The sequence below is a fragment of the Mixophyes fleayi genome, chromosome 9, assembly GCF_038048845.1.
Source record: "Mixophyes fleayi isolate aMixFle1 chromosome 9, aMixFle1.hap1, whole genome shotgun sequence".
NCBI lineage: Eukaryota > Metazoa > Chordata > Amphibia > Anura > Limnodynastidae > Mixophyes > Mixophyes fleayi.
The window spans coordinates 117,877,783-117,888,850 of record NC_134410.1 but is presented as its reverse complement, the minus strand read 5'-3'; the positions used below and the strand labels follow the sequence as shown (position 1 = coordinate 117,888,850).

The 11,068-nt window shown below is 41.1% G+C and overlaps 1 protein-coding gene across 1 annotated transcript; it reads right to left on the bottom strand.

The window, feature by feature from the left end:
• Positions 1 to 228: 228 nt before the first annotated feature.
• Positions 229 to 10,832, bottom strand: PRDM12 (PR/SET domain 12). Its single transcript, XM_075186081.1, has 5 exons — positions 10,454 to 10,832; positions 7,954 to 8,144; positions 5,956 to 6,111; positions 3,164 to 3,275; positions 229 to 2,119 (listed from the first exon to the last, which is right to left on the bottom strand). The coding sequence occupies exons 1-5, from the start codon at positions 10,674 to 10,676 to the stop codon at positions 1,734 to 1,736; spliced, it is 1,068 nt and encodes a 355-aa protein (XP_075042182.1). The 5' UTR covers positions 10,677 to 10,832; the 3' UTR covers positions 229 to 1,733.
• Positions 10,833 to 11,068: the final 236 nt, after the last annotated feature.

Here is an 11,068-nt window from a genome sequence, read left to right as displayed (position 1 = left end):
AGGAAAGAGGGTGGGGTTTTACATAAATTTGCCCATTTTTGGGTGGGGTTTGCCCAAAACAAGGCGGGGTTGATTTTGTCCCCCTTTATGATTCTAAATATTGGGACGTATGATATATCGTAAATGTGATCCATATATCATTTACCACCAGACGCGTTTCTCTCAAAGCACCTTACAAACCCCAGTAGTTTATGTAATTATTTTCACAGTAATAAACTTTTCACAAAATAAAGTTCTTTGTTTTATTCTGAATATATGATAGTTACAGAGAAGTACAAATTACTTACAAGTATTATACATATGATGTCGGCGGAATATTATCAAAGATTTTACATTCAGTATTTACAGATATAAAGTGACTTAATAGTGGGTTATATTTTTCATTCCTTTCCAGTAGAACACTATTTTGTTTAAATGCTATATATACTTTAGAGATAATATATATATATTTTAATTATTTTCTATGTATAGATATATATTTATATATTTATTTATTTAGATATTTATATACTCCTTTGTACAAAACGCCTTGTCAAGCAGAAATCAGAAACTGGAGTACAGTGTTATCCACAGAACTGGCAGAGGAAAAGGCATGTTTAACTATGAAAGCCTGCGACTACGCATTCATTGGGGGGTAAACTCAATTGCCGGCAATAATGGTAGAAATCTCTGCTCATTTTTCCTTGCACCTCTGTGGGGTGCGAGGAGAAAAATGAGGGGAGATTTCTGTCACGATCTCCACCGCGAAGTGTCATTAGAGCGTCCCTGTGACACTTTGCAGCTAGTTGCAATCCTCCCATTGTGTAGAGAGGTCTTTCTTGTCACATGGGACATCCGAGGGGTTGAAACAAAATGGCCGCCAGTTCTGTCAAAAAAATACGCCTGTCAGGATAGACTGTGAATTTACAGCTTCTCAGATGTTGCTCCTGCGTTGCATCCCCACCTCTCAAAATGTTGGTCTCTATCGGAGCTATGAGACAGGAAGATGTGATTCGACAGCAAGCAGAAAGTCCCTGGCCTGCGAATACAGTCCACCGGTTTTCATGGAGGTTAGCGAGTGACTGGGGATCTAGTTTGACTAACAAGTCAAGCGTTTACAAGCAATCTTACTTGGTCACAACTGTAATGAGCCATCAATATGTCTATAGTTTGTGAATAGGGTGAGGGTACTGTAGACTTCTACAGTGGAAATATGTGTGGGCAGCACCATATCATGTGGTGGTAAGCCAGGCAGCCATTTTGTGCGATGCACATATTCATGAGATTGCAGCCTATCGATTTTCTTGGAACCAGCTACAACGCTAAATCAGGAGCCCCTATGTGCCTCAGTGCTGTCCCTGGTTCCTTTTGATTTCATAGGTTGCCTTCCCAATAATATTGGTTCATCGCAGTCAAAATGGCGGCCTTTATCCTGTGTAGGCAACAGGATCACTTTAATGCGCTATGGCTGTCCTGCCAGTAGACGGAGCAGTGCATTCTTCTGCACACTTTATCTGACCGATAGTATTTCTAGCTAGGTAACCAGTTATGTACATTCCCTTATTTTACTTAGCAGTTAGGTTGAACTACGAAGCAAAAAATGTCTTTTGGTAATGAGTGTAAAAAGGTTGCAGTAGGTAGATAGAAGTAGATTTGAGCTACAAAAATAAAAAGTGAGCATGCCACCTCCATTCAAGGCCCAACGTGTAAACCGTCTATCTGTAAGCTGAGCTGCGTTTAATATCGGCCGTCCTTCACAACACCATGGTAGGAATGTGGTGCGCCAGGGAGGCTGGGTGTGGCACTGGCAGGTTGGGAGAGTGCGCCTGCAGGGAGCCGTTCGGTGGGCGGTGACGAGCGCTCTTCTGGTGAGCTCGAAGACCGGCCAGCTGGGAGTAGGCGCTCTGACAGACCTGGCACTTGTAGGGGCGCTCCCCGGTGTGCAGCCGGACGTGGTTGCGGAGGGTGGAAGACTGGCTGAAGCGGCGATTGCAAAAACGGCAGACAAAGGGCTTGTCCAGCGTGTGGATTCTCATGTGGGAGCGCAAGTTGCTGCGAGAGTTAAAACCGCGGTGGCAGATGACACAGCGCATGCGGCCGCTGAGTACTGGTCCGGAAACATCTAAGATGCCAAAGTCATCTGGAGAGAAAAATAAAATAGATAATTTTAGTGACTTATTTCAAGCCCTGCTCATACAGACGTATCACTTATTTAATCTGAATACAAAATGTACAAATACAGGTCCATATTCAATTCCCCGCGGTGTTCTTTAGTACAGCTCGGCCCGCGCACTATTAGAGTTACTACGGTAATAGCGGTGCATTATTACCGTTACTACGGTAATTTCTACGCAGATTTTTGCTCGCGGCTCACAGAGCCGTGAGGATAAATCAGCAGAGAAATTACCGTAATACAGGTAATAATGCACAGCTATTACCGTAGTAACTGTAATAGTGCGCGGGCCGAGCTGTTCTAAAGAACAACGCCTGGAATTGAATCTGCCCCTTATTCTTGTTATAGAGCAGGCCTGTCCAACCTGCGGCCCTCCAGATGTTGTGAAACTACAAGTCCCAGCATGCCCTTCCAGCTATCAGCAGGTTGTCTACTGGCAAAGCATGATGGGGCTTGTAGTTTCACAACACCTGGAGGGCCGCAGGTTGGACAGGCCTGTTATAGAGACAAGCAGAACATTGCAATTGTGATATATATGAAATTCCACATATATTGTACCATATAAGTAAAAAAAGAAAAGTAAACTAAAATACGTTAAAGTACTTGCATCCAAACTGATGTCCCATCAGTCCCTGCCCAATTGGAGCTTACAGTCTAAATTCCCTAACACACACAGAGACCGAGAGAGACTAAGTTCAATTTAACCAACTAGTATGGTTTTTGGAGTGTGGGAGAAAACTGGAGCAAACTCACGCAAACACGGGGAGAACATACCAAACGGAAGTGCTAACCACTGAGCCACCATTGGTCTACGTGTTTTCGAAGTTGTTCTATACACGATATTGCTTGTTGGAATGTCCGCCACACATTCTTACTGCCCTGTACCGCTATGCATAACAGTTTAAGGTGCAATAATCCATTTAGTCCCATTAAACAAACGACACCTAGTAGGAAAATATATGTATTTGTGAGTTCAGATGGTATGTCCCTTCCGGTGAACTTGGCACTCACCGTTTTTGTTCTTTTTCTGTTCCTCTTCCATCCCTGGCACCCCGGGGATACCAAGGAAAGTGTTCTGTGAGTTGCTGTACCACACCAAAAGCTCCTGGTCTGGAGGTATTGTCTGCAAAGAAAAAGAGAGAGCAAATTCAAAAACTTAAGTTCGTCAATGCTGCCTTAATTAGGGACACACCAAGTTTTAACCAAAATTAAGGGTGTTTATCAATACTTAGGATTCGGCCACCCAAATCCTGATTTTAATGTGCGGTACACTCCCACTTAGAGAAACTAAAATCACCCATAAAATGTTGTCATTGAGACCTCATCTGCCAAACTTTAATACATAAAGTAAAGGTTGGATTCAGTTTTGGGCAGAACCGTAAAATATTTGTTTAGTGCCTAATGTTTAATAACTAATAACAATAACCAGTTCTGTGACATAGACATCAACAATACAATCAACCTCAACAACTTCAAAATAATTACACTACTACTTTTAAGCAGTTAGAGGGAAAACAATACGGTTTTCTGCAGCTAGATAGAGACCACTGCACTGTTCGTGTAAGATGTTCTCAATTATAATTGTTTTATTAAGCAAAGGAGTATTCTGAGTAGAATGTAGAACAGAATCATTTAAAGCAGAACACACTATGAGGAGGACATTAGAAATGTGTTTCCCTCTTGTTCAGCTAAATCAGCTGTCCGAAAGGAGGCCAAGATGCGGCCCTCTAAGGGCTCGTACACACAGGCGTTAAAATCAGGCATTCGTTTAAATACTTGGACAGCACTAGGTTAAGCTGGGTACACACTACAGAAATTGCCACCAACTTTTTATGCCGAGCGATTTTACATGCGATCGATGGTCCGATTGCTCGGTCCATGGACTGCATACACACTAGCCTTGTTTAGGACGATAAAGGGAAGTGCGGACGTCCCTTTGGCGACTTTTTACAGCCATGTTGTCGTGAGCACTGACTGTAATTTCGCACTCACTGTCGTGGATCAGTCGGAAATTTATACACACTACACAACGGAAACGAGATTGGAACGAAAATATTAAACGGCACGACCAACCAAATGAGGCGACAATCGTCCATTTGGGCAGACTTTCGACCATCGTGTCACTGTACACACTGACCCGACTTTTGAACGACCGGTCGTATGTCGGCTGATTGAGCCGATTATTGGACGAAAACCGTGTAGTGTGTTCCTAGCTTTAGAAGATAAAGAACTTCCAACATTGACTAGTTTACTGAGCGAGATGATTATCACTTGACCTTAAGGTCAAATCGCTGTATATTTTAGATGACTGGAAGCTCCGAGCCAAGCTCAGAACCGTAATGTATGTCATGCCGTATCCCGACTTTGGGTACCATGGAAGGCATAGGAGTATTGTGTCCAATTTCTAAAGGAAAATAGAATAGGTTTTGAATAATAGAGTTGCCAAGTATTCAAAATAGTCACATAAGCAGCATCAGAAACCTGAGCACTACAGTTGTGCTGCCAGGTGTCTATGTGCGGGGTCTTTGTGCTGCACATATACAGTATATCTCTCCTTTTTTTGTGTCACCTCCTAAATGACTTTGTTTTTCCGATTCTCCTTGTATGCAAAACCTGGTGTCTCCTTTGACTCTCAGTCGTCAACTCCTTGGTTACCAAGGACACCTCTGAATAGGAGGTTATTTAACATGCTTTCATTAAACAAATAAACCAGGAAAATAGGCAATGAATGGGAAGTTCATGCTGTCGGGTGCCTGCGTGTCTTACATTGGCTTCAGAACAATGCCGCAGAAAGATGACCCTGAGCCAAACACAGCGGAACAGAGAATACGGATGTGGAAGACATGATCATCGGGCTATTGTGTGTGTGAGGTTAAGTGAAATATAGAACCAGGAGTTGCAGATGTGCCCCTTAGCCAGAATAATTAATAAATAAAAATGGGGGGGGGAAAAAAACATGACATCGCTTGTCAAAAGAAAATCAAGAAATCGTTGGGCAGCCGGAACCTTTTTATTAGCTAACTGATGTTTATAGACACATCTCCACTCTACTCTCTTCTCGCTGCTTGTATGGAGAGGACATCTATAAACATCGCTTAGCTGGGAAGGCATTCATTGTACCCTGCCATTTGTTAGACGTCAAATTGATTTTTTTCCTATTAGAAGAGAGAATAACCTTGCGTGAAGAGAATACTATAGGATCCTTTTGTCCCAACCGATAACTGCTCACATAGTTATCGTTACGAGAGACCATTACCAGTTCTCAAGGCTGCTTGGCGTGCTCGGATTAAAGGATAACTCTGCTTCAGCACAGCTGAGCCGCTGAGACACCTGCGCAGACAATGGCGAGGCAAAGAGGGCGTTTGCAATGGGCCTCGTATTTTTTAGGGGGCAACACGGAATAGGTGTCAACCTAGTTCTAGGATACGTTCTATTATTCTGTATTTGATCACTTTAGATTTGTTTAAACCATTGATAACATCTAGTTGTTCATTTATGGTGGGGCCTTTCTTTTTTTTCCCCCTATACCGACTGTCTAAGGACAATAAAAACTTCACTGCCAGAGCCAAATCCTGGTTATATCTTGGTTGTATGGCATGGCTGGACATATGGCACAGGCTAGATACCATTTCCATCTATAAAAGTAATGTTGGCGACTAACTTTTCAGGTTATCTCTAGAGCGATCAATGAGTTAAGTTACAGAAGTTGTTGACAATAAAGAGTTCTAGCTCCTAGAGTTGCCTGTCGACTAAATTATACATAATTTTTTTTTGTATAACTCTGTTACATAACTGTGCCTTACCTCGATGGCCTTGTAGAAGATACTGTTCCCAATCTGCACCACCTCCAAGTTCTGCTCCTGCTCGTTGCGGGCGCACTTGATATAAGTCATCCAGCTTCGGTGGTCTTCCTGGCTGGCATCAATGAAATAGCGCACGGTGCCATCTTCATTGAACACCTATATGAAAATTGAGACAAGTGTTATTTACGGCTTTGCTAGTCTGATACTAAAATCAGACTCCACCATGGCACTTTACAAAGAATCGGCAAAGATAGGATACAGAAGATGAACAATTATTTTTAACCCCCGATTCCTCAATCAGCCATGCATTGCTTTCAATATATAACAACCTAGAGGGACAGGATCTGGCAGAAAACATCTATTGTACTCCTGGGGTGATAGATCGTTAAATACACAAATTGTAATGTATGTATAATTTTTTGCACATTATAACTGTATAAATTAAGATGATGGATGGCAACACTTAACAATGATCAGTAATTATCACTGTATTAGGTTTCAGGAGCAATTGTGTATTATTAGGGATAATATACCCCCTGCTGATTGTAATATAGAGTATAGTCACCTTACAGGCTACTAAATATCTTTATAATTTACATTAGGGAGTGAATTGTCACATCCGTATATATATTTAATATATATATATAACACTGCATTGACTATTAGAGTGTTGAGAGTAGATTCCACTTGCTAATATTGCAATTGTATTTGTTATGAGATCAACAAGTCTCTTATCAGTATTCTGTTTCTTTCATTCAATTATTTAAAAGTTGTTTCTCTTTATGCAAATCTGCTTATCAGAGATTTTGGCACCTCTGCTCTGCAGTATTTTCATCTAAGCTTACAAGAGGAAATAGGGGGTAATTAAGGTAAACAATTTAACCCATTGGGTTGTTTAAGATTGGAAAGCATTTGAGGGTGACCTCCTACAAGTAAAGATTAGACTTAACTAACGGAATGCATTGGGGGTTTTTTGTTTTTTTTTGCCTTTGAGAAATGAGAAAACATTACATAAAATGCATTTATGGTCAGGGTTGATTTGTATATTACATGTGCTGCTTTTTACATCTGAAAGAGAGCACAGCAAATAATATCAATTACAAAGTCAATGAATTAAATCCAAAAAATGTGAGTCTCCTGTGTGTGTCAGATTATATATAATGTACTCTGTATTTGTATATATAATAATAAAAAAACTTCTAAAAGCTAATTGAATCACTTTACCAATATATCTGCAATATTTAGTTCATATAAGCTGTTTTTTACAGTGTTTTATTATAAGCAATACTGCTAAATTGCAAGTGGAATTGGATAATTGATTTAAAAGGTGATTGAAATTGATTATTGTGATAAGCTGTTTAAAGGGACTTGAAAGCTACAGTGTGAAGGGGTATCCTAACCCACCTATAGTAGAAATGATATGGAATCCATATAAAATATCTGCACCTAAGAGCTGGGGTTAAGTTCTGAACCTATTGCTGAACATTTTCTAATGAGAAAGAATGTCCAAATGTGGGTAGAGTAGCTGTAGAACTGATCTTATCAGCCCCCTATCACCTATCTGCTGATCAGGAGGTGGGTAGTTCCTGTAAAGCACAATTATCCTACACAAAAGGCTTTACCTGGCCCTTTGCTGCCCTCAATCTTTGTAGCTTCTCAACAATTGAGATGAAGTTTGACTTATAGACATCCAAAGGGTCCCTTTAACCCAGTGGCCCTGACATCACAGAAAATGGATCAGTAAGGTGAAGTGTCCGCGGTGTGATTAATCAGGTTCAGAGTATTCATGGCTAGTGTATCCAGTTAATCTCATTCAATTAGTTCCTCCCCTGGGGGGAACTCATACTTTGGTTTATCTGGGCTCTTACATGAGACAGATAAGGACTAGAAATTTGCACCTGGAAACACAAGTCCTATATACTAACGCGTAACCCGTGGGTGCGGATTATAACTGTGTCAGATGGTGTTGAGTATATAGGTTATGTGCTGCGTCCTCACCTCCCACATCAGGTTGTTGTTCTTGCACAGGTCCACATGCTCGGGCGAGATGACCCTCCCAGTGAACGGTCCCATCTCAGTTCCAGCTTTAATCCAAGTCTTGGAGAAGATACCTAGACCCTCTCCTGGGATGGAGCTCTGCGCAATGATGACTTCTGAGGGCAGAACAAGGCTGGATAACTTCTGTACCTCTGCGGATAAAGGATACAAGAGTCTCAATAAATATCATAATCAGGAGACCTTTGCTATATAGGCTCTTCTCATATATAAGGTTGGTACAGCCAGTTACCGGAGATACCTTACCAACCATTTACCAAGTCTAAATCCATATACTAAAGAGTGAAAACTTGGAAACCCTCTGTTATTTTCTTTATAATGTAATGCTTATTACCCTTTAATTGGAAAATGAATAGTACATTAATTTGATTACTACGGGAAATAAACGCGTCCGCAATTTCCGAGTGTCTATCTGTAAATGAACATTGACATTAGCGCTAGACGCGCGCTCTTAAACGCACAAGATGTAATCATTGAGGCAGAGTGTACTTGGGGTACCCATGTAAAGTATATTTCTGACCATGGGACAATTTTTTCAGTTAGCCATTACTCTGTCACCTGTAAGAGGGTTGGAACTAGCGAGCACCAAGTGTGGTGGGCATTAGCGCTAGAGGCGCATATTTAAATCCACAAGTGTAATAGTTCAGGTTGGGTGAACCATGCAGAATATATCTGAGAGTGGGTCCGTACTCAACCAGCCTCAGCTCTGTCACCTGTTAGAGGTTTAGCACATGTAAGCACCAAATCTGCTTCAAAATGATGGCCACCTTTTCTCCATGAATGCTAACTGATCCTAATGTAAAGCCTCGGTAATTCATAAATAATGTACTAAAATTATCTTGTGCATTGAAATAAAGTCTAAAATTAGCCTATAAAATCCTAATAAAGAGGTGTATTACGCCGGCTAATTAATTCTAAAATGAAAATTCAGAGAACATTTTACGCCCAGTTCTATTTAATGATTTATTTTACAAAAGAAATATGCATAAACTGTAAGAACGAAATACTAAGTTATACTTTAAATGTACTTAAAAAGTTTACAATATTTGTAAGTCTTAAATATTTTCTTTCTTAAATATATATAAAAAAAACAGTCATAGTAAATACAGTTGTTTGCATGTTACAAAATGAGCCACAATTAACTCTATTTATATGATCATTTAAAATCTCTACAGTTGCCGGCAGCTTTTTGTTGCAACCGAGTAAACGCAGTAAATTCTGCGCAATTGTCAAACTTCTGAGAAACTCCGTTTAAAATGTATCCTCACAGGCTAGAAGGATTTTTTTTTTATTATTTAACACGGTACCTGCAATAGAAAAGAGATTCAGGGCATTTGTTCTCGAGACAGAGGTTAAATAGTGTCCCCTATCTACCCGTCCAGCGATTTGTCACACTGTTAAAGTGATAGGCATTCATTTAACTCAAGTAGAAAGAAATTACTAATTCTAAATTCATTAGCCTGTATGAATAGTGTAGCTATACATTTGTGTATCATGTAGTGAGGACGTGCAATAAAGATGGAGGAATTTCAGGAACAAAATGGGGAGATTAGTTGGTTGACATAATCTGAATGCTAATGGAATTAGCGTTCATGGTAAATTAAGAAAGGAACATAAGCGATAAAGAGGACGATAATTCCTTCTTCACGGATGCCAACAGAAGGGAGGTATATTGTGCAAAGATTGATGAATGAGGAATAAGAACTTGAGACAACTTAAAGAAAAGGGACCTTTCTCTGTGCCCCTCTTTTTAAGTTAGTTTAAGTGGGAACTTTTCTCAGGTCAATCCCAAGTTAACTAAATGAATTTAAAAACCTTTTCTTTCCCCCAGTCTGGCATTATTACACGCCCTGCTTAAGCTGCCGGGAGAGGCAGAGGGAAAGTGAGGAGGAGGAGAAGGTAACAGGAGGGGAGAAGGGGGGATTGGATTCGGGAAAGTCAGGATGGATTTGTGAGAGAAAACTAAAATAAAATGAGATGAGATTTCAGGGCAGCTTGGTAAAACTTGCGCTTTGATGGGTAAAGAACAAAAAAAGATAGCTCAAGCAATGTATTGTGTGAAAGTCCATAGTCTGATCATTTACAAAGAGATGTTCTTTAACATTTACATCATTTCAATCCAATTCCCATAAATTCAGAAACAATCGCTGGGAATAAGTGCTAAAGCAAAACGAATTTGCCAGATGACTAGTGATTGAGGCTGGATGAGAAAAGTTGCTGAGAAGTTTAAAGAGAAGGTGATCTGTGGCTCTGCAGTTGTATAACCACAAGTCCTAGCCAGGGCGTGCTTAGACTTGTAGTTCTGCAACAGATAGAGCCACCACCTTTGCGCTAAGACGGTGCGTAAAGTAACAGTGTGTGGTCCATAGAAGGATGATTGAATTTAAGCTCATGGACAAGTGAGGTGGATGAGTGCACGCTCTTCTGCCCAATATGTACTCACCTCCAGAAAAAGACTGCGCCAGGACCTCTGCTGTGAATGCAGTTTTTGGACTGCTGTGATTGTTCTTTTCTTCAAACAACTGCTCACCAAGGACGTTCCTCCAACGACCATAGAGGAAGCTGTGCAAGATGTCTGAGGTGATCATCTCAGCAAGGGACAGACCTTGCTGCTTCAACCCACTGTTCAGCACCAAGGCTTCTGCGGGGAGCACTGAGCCCATCATGGATCTTGTGAGAGTTCAGGACAAATGGAGACAGTCTTCACCTGGCCGCAGGTGTCACCCAGGAGCGCAGGAACCGCAATATACTCCTGAGCTATCACCAGTCTGAGGAATGATGTGAGCAGAAGGAGACCCCTTGTGCAGACACTGCCTCTCCCAAAGAACAGACTTGCCAGATTCCTCCTTGTTAAAGCCCTACCCTCTTTATATGGGCCCGAATGACCCTCCTAATTGGTTATTAATGACCTCCCTGACGTTGTAAGATAGACTTGTTCCAAAGGAGGAAAAAAAAAAAAAAGGCAAACCTTATGAGAGCCCCCTCCCTCTGGGAGACAGCCAGATAAAGAGAGAGCAGAGGGAAGAAGGGGTGGGAGGAGGGGAGACAGCCTCACATC

Excerpts from the sequence above, each read along its gene's own strand:
- PRDM12 (XM_075186081.1), bottom strand. The coding sequence starts at position 10,676 with ATGATGGGCTCAGTGCTCCCCGCAGAAGCCTTGGTGCTGAACAGTGGG. Across the intron at positions 6,112-7,953 it reads ACAACAACCTGATGTGGGAG|GTGTTCAATGAAGATGGCAC; the intron begins GTGAGGACGCAG and ends ATTTTCATATAG. Across the intron at positions 3,276-5,955 it reads TCTTCTACAAGGCCATCGAG|ACAATACCTCCAGACCAGGA; the intron begins GTAAGGCACAGT and ends TTTTCTTTGCAG.